Source organism: Petaurus breviceps, unplaced genomic scaffold (genome assembly GCF_028583685.1).
Source record: "Petaurus breviceps papuanus isolate PSGF00001 unplaced genomic scaffold, PetGlider_PUasm1.0 90654, whole genome shotgun sequence".
In the NCBI taxonomy this organism is placed as follows: Eukaryota; Metazoa; Chordata; class Mammalia; order Diprotodontia; family Petauridae; genus Petaurus; species Petaurus breviceps.
Genome location: NW_027187301.1, coordinates 5,493,889 through 5,514,981, shown reverse-complemented (window position 1 = coordinate 5,514,981; position 21,093 = coordinate 5,493,889). Strand labels below are relative to the sequence as shown.

The 21,093-nt window shown below is 35.6% G+C and overlaps 1 protein-coding gene across 9 annotated transcripts in view; it reads left to right on the top strand.

Moving 5' to 3' along the window:
* The window catches only part of LRCH3 (leucine rich repeats and calponin homology domain containing 3), a 151,227-nt gene that overhangs the window by 85,387 nt on the left and 44,747 nt on the right, over nucleotides 1–21,093 (top strand). For all 9 annotated transcript variants that reach the window (XM_069064992.1, XM_069064990.1, XM_069064991.1 and 6 more), the window contains exons 7-12: nucleotides 3,512–3,605; nucleotides 6,338–6,458; nucleotides 9,088–9,236; nucleotides 14,828–14,889; nucleotides 19,088–19,139; nucleotides 19,515–19,664. In XM_069064992.1, the coding sequence (XP_068921093.1) occupies nucleotides 3,512–3,605; nucleotides 6,338–6,458; nucleotides 9,088–9,236; nucleotides 14,828–14,889; nucleotides 19,088–19,139; nucleotides 19,515–19,664 (628 nt within the window). The remainder of the gene's footprint in view (nucleotides 1–3,511; nucleotides 3,606–6,337; nucleotides 6,459–9,087; nucleotides 9,237–14,827; nucleotides 14,890–19,087; nucleotides 19,140–19,514; nucleotides 19,665–21,093) is intronic.

Below are 21,093 nucleotides of genomic sequence, written 5' to 3'. Positions count from 1 at the left end.
ATTGCAGCAGCCAGCCTAGGCATGGCATTTCTCTGGACCATGACCTGCAGAGCCAGATGTTCTGAAGACCCCAGCTCTTTATCCTGATGCTAGAGGTCTGTCTATATATATATAGTACTCTGAAGTTCAAAGATCCAGGGGACCCTAAGATATGCTGGCATTTACATTGGGAAGTGGAGGTCAGCAAGCAATCCAGGTGGCCCAGATGAACACCAAGCCAGACTGACTGCCCCACTCCACCTGAAAAAATAAAGAGTGAGGTAGAGCCTGACCCAACTACAAAGCCTCAATTCAGGAAAGAAGGCTGAAGCTATAAGAAGAAAACACAGACTAATATAAAAAATTATAGTGGATCCAACCTAGAAGAAAATAGTAATTCCACAATAACTTTCTGTACAGACACAAAGGGGGAAAAAAAGATTTTCCACTTGAACTGCATGAATACCTAAAAGAAATGAAGCAAGAGATTTTTTTAAAAATGAAATAAAAGCCCAAGAGGAAAGAATTGGAAAGCGAATTAATAGTTTAGAAGAGAACGTGGTAGCACCAATTTAAAATGAATTCCCAGAAAACTAGCATAGACCAAGTAATGAGGCAACAAGATCAAACATCAAATCAAGAACAAAATCAAAATATTGGAAAAAAAAAAGAAATATAAGGTATTTTCTATCAAAAACAACCTAGCTGGAAAATAGATCAAGGAGAAATAGTTTAGAAATAATTGGACCCCTTTGGAACCATAATCTTTTTTTAAAAATTTGAACAACAATGTTTCAAGAAACAGTAAATGAAAACTGCTTGGTTTTTGTTAAAACCATAGAGTAAAGTAAAAATAGAAGAAAATCACCAATCATCTCTTGAAGGGAATATCAAAAGGAAAAATTTCTAGCCACAATCCAGAGCTTCTATCTAGTCCAAAGAAAAAAAATACTCTAAGCAGCCAGGAAGAGTTCAAATACCACATTCAAAATCACATAAGACCCGGCCATTTCTACTACGAATGACAGGAGATCTTGAAATATAGTGTTCCAAAAGACAAAAGATACAGGCTTACAATCAAGAAAAATTTATCCTGAAAACCTTAGTGTAATCCTAGAGTAAAAAAAAAATTCTTTAATGGAATAGAAGACCTTCAAAAATTCTATGTGAAAAGACCAACGTTGAATAGGAACTTTGGAATGAAAACACAAGAGTCGAGCAAAACCTAGAAAAGCAAGGACTATATAATATTCGAGTGCTGACATTCTAATGGAGAAGAAGAAACAAGTGTCCCTTTAGAGCCTTAGGAAATTAAATAAGAAAAGCAGACTCTGGAAGTGGGTTAAACCCGTTCCAATGGTTTAAGAGGAGCAAGAAAAAGGAGGGTAAAAGGAAAACACTGATATAGAAAGAAGGGCAAGTTTAAAGAGAAATTAATACCAGAGAGGAAATAGTTAAATTTTAAGCTAACCAACCTTATTGATCCTATAGGAGGAATTGAAAAGAAAAGAAGGTGAAACTGAATGCCCATCACTTGGTAAATGGCTTAAGTAAAACTGTGGTATGTGAATGTAATGAAGTATTATTGTACCATAAGAACTGAAAGATACAATTTTGGAGAATCTTGGGAAGACTTTTATGAATTGATGCTGCAAAGAAAAGTGGAACTAGGTGAATAATTTATATAGTAACAGCATTGTAAAGAAAAACAATTTCAAGGGACTTAAGCAGAGTTTAATGACCAATCATATGGAGATCTCCATAATACTTCTGATGAAGCACATTACTCATTTCCTTAAAGAAAGGTGATAGAGTCATGGTGCAGGAAGAAAAATACATTTTTTCACATTGATACTGTGTGGATTTTGTTCTATTCTCAATGCTTATTTGTTATAAGAATTGCTTTCCTTTCCTTCCCCCTTTCTACTCCCCACCCCCCAACCATTTTTAACTGGGGCAGCACAGGATTTGTTGGGGAATAATGCCAAAAAGAAAGCAGCAAAAAAAAAACATTGGAGTATTTTTTTTTTATTCACAGAAGAGAAGGAAGTAGAGAGAAGCAGAATAGCTTTGAACAAAGCATGTTGCAGCAAAAAAACCAAAGCAGCCTATAGTTACAAGGGGAAAAAATACTTTAAATCACTATTGATTAGAGAAATGCAAATTAAAACAATTCTCAGGTAACACCTCACGCCTATTAGATTGACTAACATGACAGAAAAGGAAAATGACAAATGTTGGAGGGAATGTAGGAAAATTAGGACATTAATGCACTGTTGGTGGAATTATTGTGAACTGAGTCAATCATAGTCTAGAGATCAATTTGGAACTAGACCCAAAGGACTATAAACCTGCACATGTCCTTTGACCCAGTAATGCCACTACTAGGTCTATATTCCAAAGAGATTTAAAAAAAAAAAAGGGAAAGAACCTATTTGAACAAAAATCCTTATGACAGTTCTTTTTGTGGTGGCAAGGAATTAGAAATAAAGGGATATCCATCAGTTGGGAAATGACTGGGCAAGTTATGGTATATAAATGTAATGGAATACTATCGTATTATAAGAAATGGTGGGCAGAATGCTTTCAGAAAAACCTGAAAGGACTGACATGAACTGATCCAGGTAAAGTGAGCAGAACCAGGAGAACATTGTACACTTTAACAGCAGTATTGTAACAGTGATCAACCACTGAATGATTTAGCTGTTCTCAGCAATGCAGTGATCTAAAACAATTCTGAAGGACTTAAGATGGAAAATGCTATCCCACCTCGAAGGTGAAAACTGATAAGAGTATGAATGCAGATCAAAGCAGACCAGTTTTCACTTCATTTTTTGGTAGGGTTTGGGTTTTGGTGGTTTTTTTTGGAAAAGGGGGGGAGTCTGTGTTTTCTTTCACATCATGACTAATATGGAAATGTTTTGCATGATTGCACATGTATAACTTATATCAAATTGCTTTCTGTCTCAGGGAGGAAGAAAAGGAAAAAAGGGAGAGAATGTGGAACTCAGTTTTTTAAAAAGAATTTTTAAAATTATTTTTACATGTAATTGGAAAAAATTTTGAATAAAGTATTATTCAAAAAATGAAACATGTTGTATTTATTATATACTTCTAAAAAAAGCCAATGGCATGGAATGGAGATTTGTATTTTCATTTGCAAGCCTCTTTTTAGATTCCACATTGTACATGGAAAGGCTGATTTTTTTGTTAAAGAATTTAAAAAATTTTAAATAAAAGAAATACAAGGTAAATTTTATGAGAGAGAAGGCACTTATATAGCTGGAGGCATCAGAAAAGACCTCATGTAGAAAATAACACTTGAGCAAAGTTTTGGACAAAAATTGGAATTCTAAGAACCAAAATTTAGGTCAGATTGAATGCTTATTCAATTATGTATTTATTTTGTACAAGCTCCTGTATTCAGTGAATACTACTGTTTGTTGATGCTATCACTTCATTTTGAAAAAAAATAGGCCACTTTTGACTTTCCTTTAGCAACGTATATTAATTGAAATTTATTTCTTTTCAGCCCTGAAGAATTGTACTCAAGTCGTCCATATGGAGCCCTTGATTCTGGTTTTAATAGTGTGGACAGTGGTGATAAGAGGTGGTCAGGGAATGAAGTAAGTAATTTTTAAATATTCAGAGACAGGAGAATAAGGAAGAAAAACGGATTGTTTTCTGATGAGCAGAACTAAAAAAAATTTTTCACTATGCAGCATGAAATACCTATAAGCACACACATACATATACAAATGAACAAAATACATAATGGTCTGAATATAGACCACACTTCCCCAGATCTGTAGTCACACTTGCATAAAACAAAAGTTTGTTCTTTAATTGAATTATAAAAGAAATGACAGTTAAACTAATAAAGAAAAAAGACAGTCATAATAAGAATAAATCAAACATCAGATATCTTCATAATATGAGAAGACTTAAATGAACTGATATCAAATAAAGAAAGCAGAACTAGAACATTATACATAATAATTAGGGTAATGTACATGAAAATACTGAAAGGCATCTCCTTATTACATATGACTAGTGGTGAAACATATTTCGCTACTTTTTGTATAGTGGTATGGATATATTGGTGCAGAATATTACATTACAAAGGCAAGGTTGCTCTTTTGGTGGATTTTGTTTATCTTCATTTTTGTTACAAAGGAGGGGTCAATGAAAAGTGTATCTGGGAAGTGGCCACAGTATCCTAAAAAAAAGATGTCAATAAAACTTTTAGAGGCTATACACACACACACACACACACACACACATACATATGTTTATGTTTGAAAGATGTAAAAAAAAGACTATTTTGGCATAGTTATTTTTTGTCCTTTTTTTTTTTAAGCATATAACTATTTTTCTCTTTATTTTAGCATGGTGGACCAGTTAATATTCAGGAACAATTGCACAGATAACCTAATTTGAATTAATTTAGTATGTATGACAATTCTCAAAATAATCAGAACCCTGTATGTATTGAGAAAAAAACTCCAATACAGATAAAATGCTGATTACCCTTTCACTATATCATTAACTCCAACACAATTAATGACAGTGGGCATTGGGTGGATAAACAAGAATTCCCCAGTCAAAGGATTAAGTAAGGAAAGAAACTAGCATTTATTGCCTATCATGTTCCAGACACGGTGCTAAGTACTTTGCAAATATTGCCTCCTTTCATCCTGAGAACAGTCCTGGGGAAGGTGTGTTATCATTTGTCCAGTTTTTACTATTCAATAAATTGGGGCAGACAGAGGTTAAGTGACTTGCCTAAAGTTATACAGCTAGTTAAATATATGAGGCCAAATTTCATTCTGTTATTCTTCACTTCAGGCCCAGTATATTCTGTCCACTAAGCCATGTACCTGCCTCTGATTGGATTAGCTCGTAGTGTGGGTTACTTCCCTCAGCAGCTAACATGGGCCAGAATCTTTGAGGCTTCTTATTCTTTGGGTTCTTGGTGCCAAGAACTTTGGTGCCTCTTCCAGGGAGAAACTTTATTTCTGCCTTTTAGAGATAGGAATGGGGTGTCCAAGCTTTCAGATTAATTCAACAATTTAGTAATTATTTGTTTTATTTTTTTAGTAAGTACTGTGTACAAAGCACTAAAATTTGAGGGAGGTGCAAAGGTAGAGTACAGTGCCTTATACATAGAAGACAATTTAATTTGATCCCTCTATCTTCCTTCCTTTCCAGTTTTTCTTTCCAAGCTAAATAGTCACACTCCTTCCTCTCCCTTCTATCTTTCATTACCATTTACTTTTGTCCACTTTTGGCAGAGCAAATTAGCAACTTTCCTAGAAGACCTGTTTATTCTATACCACCTACTAATTCAAGCTTTATTTGTTCTCTTTTCTGATTCTTCAGAACAAAAAAGAAAAAGTTGAGTAAGACAGTGCCCAGGAATATCCCAGGAACTATTGAAGAAAAGGCATTCTTAACTCTTCTGAGATAGTCAAGGGGAAAGCATTATAGATGGCGTACGACAGGGGTGTCATGCCTAGTCCTTGTGAGGCATACCCTGAATTAGATTAAAATGTAATTTGGAAATATTTAAGAAAATAAAATTCAGTACAACTTAGATAATGTGTGGTTTTCTGCAGGAATACATTTTTATTTGACTTTGACACCACTAATATAGGAGACGGATGGGAGCACAACTGTTTTCTGAAATTAGTAGGGCAAGGTTGTTTAGTGCAGTTTCTAAATGATAGTTAAGTAAAACCAAATGAATATCTTTTTCCAACTGATGAGATTGAAAAAGGAATCAACCTAGGGCAGCTAGGTGGCGAAGTGAATAGAGCACCCGCCCTGGAGTTAGGAGGACCTGGGTTTGGATATGGCCTCAGACACTTAACACACACACACACACACACACACACAAACCTAGCCATGTGACCCTGGGCAAGTCACTTAACCCCAGTTGCCTTCTGAAAAAAAAAAGGAATCAACCTTATAATCACTTCTCTTCAAGAGCCAACATTCTAGATACATTTTTATAAATTTTTTCAGCTTTACTTTTTCTGTTTTGTTTAATGACTATATTTGCAATAGTATTGATTTCTGTTTTTCAAGGTAAGTCTATTGGGTTTCAGCTTTTAAAATTCTTTATTCAGCTACCATTTATTTTACTTTCTATAAAAAATGTTTCTGAGCTGCTGAGTGACTTAAAAATGAACTTTTTTAACAGCTCATACCTGAGTTGGACATTGGCTCTGTTCATATATTTGACTATTATGTACAAAATTTTCAGTTTACATTTATATATAATCTATGCTTCATATATTTATATTGACTAAAGTTAGAAATAATATTTCTTTATTGTCTTTAATATTTTGTAAAGCCTACAGATGAATTTTCAGATTTACCTTTGCGAGTAGCAGAAATTACTAAAGAACAGAGACTGCGAAGAGAAAGCCAATACCAAGAAAACCGAGGCAGTGTAGTGGTAACAAATGGTGGAGGTAAATATACATTGATGACATCTAAGTTGTTCAATTTTATTTCTCCACAAACAGCTTCTTAAAACTCCTTCCCGTTACTCTTGTTCTTATAGTTTCTTTTCTGTCCCTGCAGTCTTTTTCTTTTCATTTTTTGATTTCAGAAACTTGTTTATATATATGGACTAGATTCCATGTATAGCAGCACCATGATACATTTTTTATTAGTTTTTTTCTATCTTAAAATATTTTTTTCCTTTTAATATTTTTATATTCTTACTGTTTGGGGGAAAATCTTAATGAAAATAAAACAAAAACTTTATGTTGTTGCTTATAAACATTTTAATCTCCTTTGAGCTTGATCATTATTGATCATAATAAAAATTATGCCCTTTCAGAACATTTGGATCTTAATCTTACTTACTTTAGCAATTAAAAAGTGACCCTTCCTCTGGGTCAAAGATTAGTAAAAGGAAGTTCTTGCCTCAAGGAATCCTTATGGTAGCCTATTTTTTTTTACCATTCTGTTCAGGTATTTATCTAGACATTTGTTGTATCATTAAGTCCTGTGACTTAAAGATGGGAGGGATGTAGAGATCTTTTTTTTTATTATTTTATTTTTTTTAAAGCATTCAGGGTTAAGTAACTTGCTCAAGGTTACACGGCCAGTTATTTCTGGGTGTGGTGCTAAGTTTCTGAGCCGGGATTTGATCCAGGTCATCCCAACACTGGAGCTGGTGCTCTTACTCACTGAGCCACCTGGCTGCCCCTAAGCAATTGGGGTTAAGTAACTTGCTCAAGGTTACACGGCCAGGTGTTTCTGGGTGGGTGCTAAGTGTCTGAGCCCAGGATTCGATCTCCAGGTCGTCCTGACACTGGAGCCAGTGCTCTTACTTGCTGTGCTACCTGGCCGCCCTGGGATGTAGAGATCTTGCTCAGTCCTCTAGTTTTATAAATGAGGAAACTGAGGCCCACTGAGATGACATTAAGTACACTTGTTCTTATTTTCAGTCCTAAAGATGATCAAGGAGCAGCTAGGTGTCACAATAGATAGAATGCTAGGCCTGGAGTCAGGAAGACTTGGGTTCGAATTTGATCTCAGACACTTCCTAGCTGTGTGACCCTGAGCAAGGCACTTAATCCTGTTTGCCTCAGTTTCCTCATCTGTACAATGAGCTAGAGAAGGAAATGGCAAACCACTCCAGTATCTTTGCCAAGAAAACCCCAAATGGTATCACAGAGAGTCAGACATGACTGAAACAACTGAATAACCAACAACGAAGATGATCAAAAATGACATCACATAATGTTTTGCAGGAAATTGATAAGAAAATGAACTCTTCTCTGTTTCCTAAATTTTTTTTCTCCCCACTTCTTTTTAGTGCTAGTTTCTTTTTTGTTTTTTTTTTTCTCACTATCAGAAAGATTACTACTATCTCATTTCAGATATGTAACGGATGAATGACTGAATAACAATGCCTGAATAGTTTGTCATTTTAACAGTTCAGTTATTCCTCATCATATTATTGTGGCTATAATATGGACTGGACCTAGTCTGGCAGAGACTAGCAAATTGAAATAAAATTTATAGTTTGGTTTTTCTGTGAAATAGGAATCTTTCTCCTTTTATGATAGTAAAATAGTGATAATCTGGAAATTTTATCTTTCACATTAATTTAATTTAATCAGGTACCAGAGTTCTTGACCTATACAAAGCTTGTGGTGTGGAAACTATCTCCAGCACTTAAAGTCAACAGCTGCCCTTGGTTGCCTGGAGTTCACTAGGGAATTAAATGGCTTACTGTGCTCATACAGCAAGTATTTTTCAGAGGCAGATCTAATATCCAGGTCTTCATGATTCCAATGCCAGCTCTTTATGCATTTTGCCATACTACCTATAAATTGAAATGTGATATTATTTTAGAAGCAAATCAGAAAAGAAATGTAGTTCTTAAATAAAAGAATAGTTTATTTCCTTTATATTCTGTTATTTAACTATTGTTTTAAAATGTTCCCCCAAATTTGACTTGCAATGATAGACAGACTAGTTATTATTTAGAAGAATCAGCATACTTATACCTTATTAACATTTTTTCTTCTGCCACACATTTTGAAAAGAAAAATGTTTCTGTTTCCCTCATGTCTCTGTAAAACATTCTATACCAGTTCCCCTGCTCCATAATTGCACTAGTAATAATCCTGCCACCAGTGAAGTTATGTCTAAGCAGAATATTATTTGGCCCTATCAAGGTAAAAAAAAAAAAGACTGAATTATAGCTGCATCAGGATATTTGCAGCAGGTTATATATAGGACTAAAAGAATGAAGTCATTCTTTAAAACACTCTGAAGCACTTTGAAACACTCATTCTTCTACCCCATCCAGTTTCTCCTCACTCACTTCCCTCCTTTTCACAGTTTACTAGCTGAAGGGACATAGGAAGAAATATGTGGTTATCAGTTATCCAGTGTACTTTTAATTCTATGAGGAGACATAAGCTATCCTTTTGCAATGGATAATTTCAGTGAAAGAGTGTGGTGGGTCTGTAGGAGTCATTCAAGTAAATATGACACTAAATAGCTTCTATTTCTTTCTCCACTGTTATCTAATCTGAATGCTTTTTCTGGTGTGCGTATGTGTTTCTCTATGTCAAGTGGAACATGAACTGGACCAGATTGACTATATTGACAGCTGTGCTACAGAAGAAGAGGAGGAAGAGATGAGGCAACCCAAGTGCCTGGATTCAGACAGCCTCAGCTCACAGTTCACATCATATATTGAACAGCGGCGAATTTCTCATGAGGTGGTACAAATACTTAAACTCAAGTGTGTTCCTATTCCTTAGTAAAAGTCTTCATGATAGTGTGAAATGCTGTAGTCTCAGGGTGACCATTGACAATATGACTTCATTTTTCAGGTATTAATATTGCTTTGTTTTGTGAAGAATTAATTTTCAGATTTAATTCTCCAGTACTGCAGGTATATTTTAAAAGCAGTTATTGAATCCAGCTAGGTTTTGTTCCAGCTGTCAATCAAGGCACATTATTTCATAGTTGAGAAAGGGAATAAATGAGATTCGCCAAGTAAGCTATTCCTTTTTGGTGTTTTTGTTGTTGTTGTTATGATGAAGCAACTAAAAAACCAATTAATGCTTTTCCCCCCTCTTACTAAATCTGGCCTATATATTGACATGATCAGTAATTACAAATAAAGCTAAAAAGTTGTCCTTTGACCACAGTCATTCAGTCAATAAACATTTATTAAGCACCAGCTGTATGCCAGGCACTGTGTGGATACAGATAAAAAAGAAAAGACAGCTCTTACCATGAAGGAGCTTACAACCTAATGTAAGCACTCAAGATAAAATAGGATTAAAGACTAAATGATATTTAATCACACAGAAGTAAATTAATTGTTGGTAAAATTAACTATTTGGATATTCTTCACTGAGTTGTACAAATCGCCTTAGTTAACAAATAGAGCATTCAACCCACTGCCATCTGCAAAATGTCTTTTTCAAATTCCATCGGTGCAGTTAGAAGCATGGCACATAAGTATTTCTGTTCAAAAACAACCAAAAAGGTTGGGTCTATTTGTGAGTAGGATGTTGATGTCTAGAAATGCTCAAAGATTCAGAACAGGGTTTATTTGAAACACGCTTCAAACCTGTTTGGAAAATTATGTGCTTAGTTCCTTAGAAGCAGAGTGTGATCACTTGAAGACTGTGAATGTATTCGTTGGGATTATTTTTATTCTTATAGAAAAGAAAGAAGGCCTTTGACTTGTCCTTGAATGCTTCTATACATAATACTTTTTTTGTTGAGGCTATAAGACATCTTACATGTAAAGCTGGATTGTGTTGTAGTAACCAAAAGTGGTGCAACTCGGAGATAACACGGGGACAGCTGAATGATGAACATACTTATGATTCAAGCTACAAGGGCGAAGGGCAGCTAATTTGTTGCATGATTTACAATGACATGTTATGATCTTGACAACAAATTCTTTTTTTCAGTCTCTTGAATTGTTATGTGGCTATTTTAAGGATTCATTGTCAAATTTAATTTTAATTTTTTAAAATTTGACAAAAATGTTATTTTTGAAAATGAAAATGCCTGTTAGAGCATTATTTCAACTCTATTACAATAACCTCCATTAACATGCTTTAAAAATAATTTGTATCATTTTCATCCAGGTCGATTTATCATAAACAATTATTGTTTATTCTGCCCCTTTCAAAATCTTTGTGTGTTTGAAAACTTGCTCCCTTTAAAAATATGATGGAGTATTTTTTACCATATGTGACTTAGTAATTCAACGAGAAAATGTTCTTTGACAGCTTCTCTAATGTTGGCAAAGTATATGCATAACAAATTTATTGTTTGTTCAAAAACTAGTTGAGTATTAAATGAGGCCTACACTGACATTTAAACAGTATGAGAGTATCCCTTGCTCTGATGTCTCAATCAGTGGGGGTGGCAGTAAACCACTCCTTTGTGCTGCTATGTTGTCTCTATTTTACGTATTTTACTACTTCCAAATAGCAAACAGGGACTCCCTCCACCAAAGGTAGGACAACGTATTCCATCTTTACTGTAGATAGTTTTCCCAAATTAACAGCTAAAAAGTTTTACCACCAGTGGCCAATCTCTTCATGCTGAACATCTCCAAACTTAGCTAGACTATGTTAGTTGTCAGCTTGCATTTATTACGTGCCTGCACTGTGATTATAGTGAAAGGCAAAAAAAAAAGTCCCCTGCTCACAATGTAGTAGAGGAAAGAACATGCAAACAGCTATGTACAAACAAGGCATAAATGGGATAAATTGGCAGGGGGGTGACAGTGGTTATTCTCCAGTGAAAGACACTAAGATTAAGGACTAGGAAAGGCTTCATGGAGAAAGTGAGATATCATCTGCAACTTGAAGGAAGCCAGAGAAGCTAGAAACTAGAAGACATAGATGAAGGGGGGGGGGGGGGAGGCAGAGCATTCCAGGGGAGAGCCAGAGAAATGTGGAGTGTCCTATGCAAGGAACAGCAAAGAGGACAGGGTCACACTTTGATCACAGAATATGTCAGGGTTGTAAGGAGTAAGAAGACTGGAAAGGTAGAAAGGGAACAGGTTATAAAGGACTTTGAAATGGATTTTATATTTCATCCTAGAAGTAACAGGGAGCCAGTGGAGTTGATTGAATAGAGGGATGGCAAAGTCTGGCTTGCACTTTAGTAAGATGAATTGGACAGCTGAGTAGAGGATGAACTAGAGTCTGTCTAAAGCAGGCAGCATGCGATGTCATTAGTCTAGTTATGAGATGATGACCTTCACCAGGGTGGTAGGAGTATCAGAGAAGAGGGCACACTCGAGATGTTGTGGAGGTAAAATCAACAAGCTTTGACAACAGATTGGATATAAAGGGTGAGAGAGAATGAGGAGTTGAGGGTGACACTTAGCTTGTGAACCTGGGCCACTGGGAAGATGGCAGTTCCCTCTACAGTAATAGGAATGTCAGTGCAGGCCTCATTAAAATTAGCAAGATGGGAGGTTTGGGGGGAAAGATAATGAGTTCAGTTTGGGAAATACTGAGTTTGAGACGTTAGGTCAGAAGAGAAATTAGGGCAGGATTGTTAGATTTGAGAATCGTCAGGCAGAGATGATAATTTAATTCATGGGAGCTAATGAGGAAAAGAGAAGAGGGATCAGGACCCCAGTCTACTGCTAGCAAGTGTACCCTGGATGAAGAGTCAGCAAAGAAGACTGAGGAGCAGTTAGATAAGAGGAGAACCAGAAGAGAAGTAGTGTCTTAAAAACCTAGCGAGAAGAGAGTATCAAGGAGAAGAGGGTCATTGACAGTGTCAGAGGCTGCAGAGAATTTGAGAAGATTGAAGACTGAGAAAAGCCCATTCAGTTTGGCAATGAAGCAATCAAAGCTGATCTCCAGTTAGCTTCGGAGAGAGTAGTTTGGGTTTAATTTATGAGGCCAGAAGCCAGACTACAGAGAATTAAGAAGAGAGTGAGAGAAAAGGAAAAGGAAGTGCCTATTGTGAATAGCCTTCTTGAGGTTGGCTGCAAAAAGGAGGAGAAAGAGATTAGTGGTCAGAATGAACAGATCAGATGAGACAAGACACACAGCCTGCCACTGACATATTCAGAGCATTTCTGACCTTAGAGAACTCATTCTACTGGTATGACTTTTGAGAAGTCAGAGTCATCCATCTCTACACAGCAGTAAGGTATCAGAGCAGAATTTTGGAGAGGACACAGCTATTTCAATCCTGTAAAAAGTAACCTTTTCTCAGCTGTATTTGTGAACTTGCCAATGATATTTATATTTTGCTAGGTATATTATGGTATAGTACTACGGAAACGTAACAATGATCCCTCTTCCTTTTTAGGTTGCAAATTACAAATTAATATTAGGAAATTAATGTTCTAGGATAAGACCTATGATAAGAATGATAAGATTTCAGTGAAGGAAATACAAGGGAAGAGATACTTTCTTTTGGAAATCTCTCATTCAACCTGCACTACCTAAATTTTAATTATCAAATTTGTCTCTGACAAGCACTTTGGCCAAAATGCAGGGTACTTGGTTTTTCTTCCATAGCATTATACAGAAAAATAAGAATTATATTTTATAGCATCTGGATATTATCAGGCAACCTTGTAACGACACGTGTACCTGTCAACAGCAACGATTTATGATTGGGAGATAATGAAGGAAATTAATTTGCCTAATGAGCTCTCCATTGCTAGACATAGTCTAGTAGTTGACTATGAGGTATAATGTAAGAGATTCATCTGCTGTGTAAAAGATTGAACTGGATGACCTCTTAAGGTCCCTTCTGTCTCTTAAGATTCTGTATTACTATACTATGTGTTTATGTAATCTGTGCAGAGTAAAATAAGGTTTTATGAGGTATTAGAACTGTTGTGGGTAGCTGAATATGTTTGTACTTATGTATAAACTTCACTAAATTCCTATTCATAATCTCCTCTATGGGGTGTAGGCAGCTCTAGTTTTAATAGGGCACTAGCAGGTTCAACCAAGCTGGAAAGCTTTGAATATGAGTTTATTAACAAATGTTACATCTCTGTTCAGTGATTAGTCTAGCTAAATTGGAGACCAGTTTGGCCATAGGAGAATAAATTTCTAGATCATAATACTTCTCAAAGGCTATCTATATCTACTAAATTGTAGAAGGAAAATCACAGATCCTTGAAATAGTGAAGTATATACTCCTGAACTTTCACTAACGTCCTACTGTGATGGAACATTTAAGGCATGGAGAATTTACAGTTCTTAAAGATTATTGTCATTATCATCAACTACATTTCTAAGCTGCTTTAAGATTTGCAGGGTGCTTTACACATTTTATCTCATTTGATCATAACAGTATCCTTTTGAAGTAAAGCCTAGTGTTATTATCCCCATTTTACAGATGAGGGAACTGAGACTTGGAGAGAGGTTAAATGACTTAACCAGGGTCATACAACTAGTAAGTATCTGAGACCTGTTTCTAAGCAAGGCCTTCCTGATTCCAAATCCAGCACTTTTCACCAATCTAAACTGATTTTCCAGAAAAGAACAAGTTCTGTAATGTCCTACCAAGTAAAAAGGGATTCATATACCTAATGTGATCTGCTTTGTCAGTTGTCCAGGCATCAGCCTTAAATATGGAAAGTTCCTTCACCACAAGGTTCTCCACCAGGTGATAAATTTTTTATCTCCAGCAACTCAGGAAAAAGGACTATTAAAGTAAAATCGATGACGAAGTAGAGAACACTGGACCTGGAGTCAGGAAGACCTGAATTCCAAAATGGCCTCAGGCGTTTACTACTTCTGTGACCTAGGACACATCACTTAACTTCTGCCCACCTCAATTTACTCAACAGTCAAATTGGGATAATAGCATTTTTCTCCTTGAGTTGTTCTGAGGATCAAATGAGATATTTGTAAAGCATCTGTCATAGCATCTGGCACATAATAGTTGCTTGTTTCCTTCTTCCTGCCCTGCCTCTGAGATGTGAATGGTTTGCAGTCTGAATTGATATAAGAAACACACAAACGAATAAAATCATTGGTCCTCGAAGTATTAAAATAGGTATTAAGGCTAACCAACATCTTAGTATAGTGGATAGAGCATTGACATGTAAGACATGGAGATGCCTATAAAATCACAAGCCCAGTCAAAAGAAAAAAGGTCATAGATCAGAATGATGATGCTAGAAGGCCAGTATAATGAAATATAATCTGTAGATTCTGCTAAACTATTTGTAGTACAAGACAAATACCTGATTACATAGTTTAGTATGTAATTGAACTGCTATATCATTCGTAGATCAGAATTCAGAATATGTATGTTAAATTTAATGTTTCATCTTTATTTGGTTTAGAATTCACCAGTAAAGCCGGTACCTGTTAGAGAAGATGTGAGAAGATATTCTCATCAAAACAGGTATGAGAAATCAGGTCATGTTTTTCATAATTGTTTACTTAAGAATTAAAACTCGGGGCGGCCAGGTAGCACAGCGAGTAAGAGCACCGGCTCCAGTGTTGAGAAGACCTGGAGATCGAATCCCGGGCTCAGACACTTAGCACCCACCCAGAAACACCTGGCCGTGTAACCTTGAGCAAGTTACTTAACCCCAATTGCTTAGGGGCGGCCAGGTGGCTCAGTGAGTAAGAGCACCGGCTCCAGTGTTGGGACGACCTGGAGATCGAATCCCGGGCTCAGACACTCAGCACCACACCCAGAAATAACTTGAGCAAGTTACTTAACCCTGATTGCTTAAAAAAAAAAAAAAGAATTAAAACTCAATGGCGAGTTTCAAGGATATTGAATTAGAAAAGACTTAATCAAGTTCTAGATTTTTAGAGTACTTTTCAACAAAGGAAAATATGTCTTTCCTGAATTAAAAGTTGTGAATAAAGTTACTCAGTTATACAATATAATTAATGGTGCAGTTAACCCAGTAATTTTTGTTAGACCTGATGCATTTTTATTTTTTTTATTATTTTTGCTCTTTTGGAGGGGGGAGGGCAGGACAATTGGGGTTAGTTAAGTGACTTGCCAAAGGTCACACGGCTAGTAAAAGTTAAGTATCTGAGGCTGGATTTGAACTCAGCTTCTCCTGACTTCAGGGCCAGTGCTCTATTCACTGCACCACCTAGCCGCCCCCTGATGCATTTTTCTTAAATTAAAATTATGTATGTAAACTCTAGCCAAAACTAATATCTTTCAGCAAATGGATGACCTATATTACTTATTCAAGCTATATTAAAATAAGCTTTTTTAAATCCAAATTAAGATTCATATTCATCTTTTTATTGCATAATTAATTTTAAGACTATTGTGGTTTAGCCTCATATAGTGTTTTAATGAAATGTGGCTCTCTTATAAAATTTTACTGAACACTTGAAAGTGTAATTATGAAAGGATCTGCCCTAAAATTAGGAAGAACTTGTTCATTTGTAGACTAGGGAGATAAGGAAAAGCAAAAACAAAATAATATTCTCATTTTATAATCAGAGAAACTGAGACATGAAACATTAATCATGTGCTCATATTGTTTTCCACTAATGACCTTTGCATTCAAGGTGCTTCTAAAATTTGCTCCTTAGGGCTTAGAAAGATATCTTTCCCCTTAGAATTCTAAAAATTCATTGTTTTTAAGCTGAATATAGGAAAAAACTGTACGGCCTTTAGTTTTTTACTTCCCTAATGTCTAGGATAGGAATAAGGACCAAACTAGTCATTTCATTGGAATAAGAAACTCTTGGATGAGTAAACTTACACTACCAATGCAAGTCAGCAGCTTCTCTGTAACTTGTAGTCTTAGAGTTGCCTGGAGCTCTGAGAACATAAGATACTGCCCTAGGGTCACACAGCCAAGATAAAATTAGTATAATAGCATTACTGTCTTCACATTAAAAGAAGCAGCTCCTTAAAAGATCAGGGACTCATTTCCAAGGCATATGAGGAATTTATTCAAATGCCCAATTGATAAATGGTCAAAGGATGTAAATAAGTAGTTCTCAGAGGAAGAGCTCAAAACTACCAAGAGCTAGATGAAAAAAAAATGCCCCAAATCACAAATGATTATAGAGAATTACAAATAAAACAACTTTGAGGTTCCTCCTCAACAACAGTAGTTTGGGTCAAGAGGCTGGGGGAAGATAGGCATGTAAATGTACTGTTGGTAGAGTTTTTAATTGTCCCAGCCATTCTGGAAAGCATTAGAAGTATTTAATTAATACTTTGTGCTCTATCAAAGAATTAGAAACTAAGGGGTGCCCATCAATTGGGGAAAGTATGAACAAATTATGGCATGTGAGTGTAATGGAATATTAATTGTACTATAAGAAATAACCAACTAAACTAGTGATAGGAATGTCCTCACCTTCACTGTAGTATTTAAATATATGTGTGTGTGTATGTCTGTGTACATATATACACACATACAGAAGAGGAGTTTCAGAAAGAGACATAGACAGGCATCTTTGAAACATTTTGAAATGATTATAGCCTTATTTATTTATTTATTTGTTTGTTTATTTTTTGGAGGGGCAATTGGGGTTAAGTACTTGCCCAAGGTCACACAACTATTTTTGTGTTAAGTGTCCAAGGCTGGACTTGGAACTCAGGTCCTTACTCCAAGGCCGGTGCTAATCTTTCACATTTGACCTTCCCAGCAGAAGCACTTGCTGTAGCTTCTCGTTGGATTTTCTTGATCATTAATCAATCTGGTGCAAATTTCAGGTTTTAGCTGATATAGGTATTTGTTAAGGCAAAGGCTTCTGACAGGTAGTCATACAGAGTGTTTAAAGTTCCAAGTTTTCCTAGAGCATACAGTTCCTTATCCTCCCTCTAAGAAATGGTTCTTACCCTAATAGAATTTATAGTCTAGGTGGAGATTTGTTATAAATTCTGCAAAAAGCAGTTTTTAAAAATTTCATATTAAGATTTATTGGCAGATCAGTGACATAGATAGGTGTAATGAATTTTATAGAAGAGATACATCAGTTTATACTGGATTGTCTTTGAAGGTTTTGTGGAACAGAGGAGGTTGGGACTGAAATATATTTTTTTTATATTGCTACTTTATCTTGTCTATAAACAGTTTAGGGAAGGGAAGTAAGCCTTATTAGAGTTCAGAGATAGGAAATTAGTATAGCCTTGGAGCCCTCATAGAAGGGATGGAACTTGAGGCTGGGACTTTGGAATATGGAGGGAAGGGTGCAGACATTTTACACATGAGGAATGTTAGGTTTAATTTGGAGTCAGCAGTCATTGTATGTTAAAGAGGCACACCAAGCACACTGGACCAGGAAGTTCACCAGAAGGTTTTTGAGTTGTAGTAGTTGATAATATTAAACTGGATGGGGCCAGCTCAGGAGAGCTTTAAGCCAGGCTAAGATAGCAGAATCCTGTCATGTATGCATTGAGAGATCCTTTGGAGACTTTGGGCAAGGGAATGACTTGATAAAGTAACCCTGGTTTCTAATGGTTTAGAGTGATTTAGTTATAGTTGTGACAGTTAAGTCCTAAATAGCATGATAAAAGCTATAAAAAGTTAATATTCTGAAAATTAGTTCAGAAAAACTAAATGGGGCGGCCAGCCAAGGTGGCGCAGTGAGCTAGTACGCCGGCCCCAGAGTCGGGAGACCTGGGTTCGGTTCCGGGCTCAGATACTTAACACCCACATAAAATTACTGGCCATGTAACCTTGAGCAAGTTATTTAACCCCAATGGCTTAGGGGAGGCCAGGTGGTGCAGTGAGTAAGATCACCAGCCCCACTGTCAAGAGACCTGGGATCAGTTCCAGCCTCCAATACTTGGCACCCACACAAAAATAATAATAATTGGCTGTGTAACCTTGAGCAAGTTACTTAACCCCAATTGCTTTAAAAAAGAAAAAAAGAAAAACTAATAAATTATAGGCTTACAGAAGAGAGCTAAGTGCTACACAAAAATAAAAGAAATTACTTTAATGATAAATTATTACTTTAATAAAATTACTTTAATAATAAGATTGCACTGTAAAAATAAGAATTTTTAAGTGCCAAATTGCTTCCCTTTGTTAAAAAATCAGAATCAGCTGAATTTTCTTATTTTACTATTAAATAGTGTTCTTTTATGTGACAGAGTTTTTCTATTGAAAACCAGAACAAGGTTAATAAAAGTTGTTACCAAGTTATTTTTTGGGCCAGATTTACATCTGCAAAATGGTCTTGTATATAAAAAAATATCTTGATTTACAACATCTCTGTGTTTCATTCTGGTAAAGAAAATAATACCTATCTGTGGTATCATAAATGTGATTTAAGTTTGGAAAAAGTTACCTTAGATAACTGTAGTTATCTTTAGTTAACTATATTTGGCCCAGTGATATAAACACTGGTTAGCAGACAGTAATATCAGTGATATCAGATAACATGAAACATGAGTTAGTAGCATCAATTATTGCTTTAGCTTGATTTAATGATGAGCTCAGGTTTACAAAATGTAGTTGCTCTTACAATACTAACCACACTCTTGTAGTTTACTGATAACAGTCTACTCTAAGGCTGTCTTTGCAATATATTAAAATTATACATGTCACTTGAATCTGTATTTATCTAGTTACCAAAAGGTGTTTCTTTCTTTTGATCAGGATTCCAATTGAAGCATCTTATCTTCTATCACTGTCACAGAGTCACAGTCAGGTAATTTGCTGAGTGGTGGAGCTTTATTTTCAGGAAAAAAAAATACTTTCTTTTGTATTATTAAACCAATTGCCACTGGTTTCTAAATATGTCACTTTGTTATCTGTGGGCTCACACAAGTTCTATAATATGGTTCTATGGTTTTACATGCAAACACTAAAATTAATTAGGCATCTCCAATTTCTAGCCCCTTTCAAAACTGAAAACCAACCTTTTCCCCTCAGGTTATTTTACTCTGAATCAACAAAATAAAGATTGGGAATACAACTATTTTAAGGAATGGTAGATGATAGAGAAAAGCCCTTTGGGCTGTTCCTTATCTCCTGTTGTGAATTTAGCCTTAAAACTATGCCCATTTGCTCAATGTTTTTATAGCTTTCACAGACAGACACAGAATTTCACCGGAGACGAGAGCAGTTAGTAGAGCGTACAAGAAAAGAAGCACAACTTGCTGCCCTACAGTATGAAGAGGAGAAAATAAGGACCAAACAAATACAAAGAGATGCTGTTTTGGACTTTGTCAAGGTGAGATCTTTCAACCAGTATTCAAAATTTTACCTAGAAATTATCTTTAGTTAATGTATATGTGTTTCTGATATTATCAGTGGGGATTGTCCTATGTTGGTATTCCATTGAGTAAATTTAATTTTATTTTTAATTTTTCCCCCTAATTAAAAGTGAAAATGTGGATTGGTAATGATTTGTGGTCCTGTGAAAAAGAATTTGAAAATCTAGCATCATTTTGGTTTTTATTTTCTCCCCTCATTTATTTATTTATTGGTTGGTTGGTTGGTTGATTTTATGGATTTATTATTTACTTGTTTTTAGCATATTAGAATTTTGAGTTCCAAATTCTCTCAGTTCATCCAGTCCCTCCCCCACTCACTGAGAGGACAAGCAATATGATACCCATTATATATGTGAAATGCAAAACATATTTCCATATTAGCCATGTCATGAAAACAAGAAAAATAAATTTAGAAAATTTCACTTCACTTTGCAATCAGTTCATCATTTCTCTCTGGAGAGTTATAACAGTGTTCATCATGAGTCCTTTCATGACTCTTAGATGAGAGTCTTAAGTCTTTCACATTCGGTCAGCATAAGATACTGCTTTTACTGTGTACAGTGATCTCCTAGTTCTACTCATTTTATTTTAAAATTCTACTCACTTTATTTTGCATCGGTTCACATAGGCCTTCCCAGGTTTTTCTGAAACCATCTCCCTCATTGTTTCTTATAGCACAGTAGTATTCCATCATGATGATATACCACTTTTTCAGCTATTCCACAATTGATGGGTATCCCCTCAATTTCCAATTCTTTGCCACCACAAAAAGAGCTGCTATGAATGTTTTTGTGTATATATAGGTCCTTTCCCTTTTTCTTTGGTCTCTTTGGGATAAATAGATCTAGTACTGGTATTGCTGAGTCTCAGAGGGTATACACAGTTTTAAAGCCCTTTGGGCATAGTTCCAGATTGTTCTCAAGATTGGTTGAATGTGGTTCGCATGGTTCATCATCCATCCTCTGGAGCCATGGTTGATTATTGCATCAACTGCTGTTCTCAAGTCTCAGAGTGTTTTGGGGTTTGTGGTTTGGTGTTTTGTTTTGTTTTTTTGGAATTTTGTAGTCATAATATAAAATATTCTCTTCATTTTACACAGTATCATTTCATGCAAGTTTTCTCTGAAATCATCCATTTAATCATTTCTTCTGGTACAATAATTTTCCATTAGCCATTGGGTGGGTACCTCCTTGGTTTCCAGTTCCTTGCTGCAGCAAAAAGAGTTGCTGTAAAATTTTTCTACATATAGGTCCTTTTCATCTTTTTTTTTTAATGTCTTTGGGGTATAGGCCTAGTAGTGATGTCACTTAGTGAAAGATTATGCACACTTTAGTGAATTGGTTATTCCATAATTCCAAATTGTTCTGCCAAAACATTGATTGATTG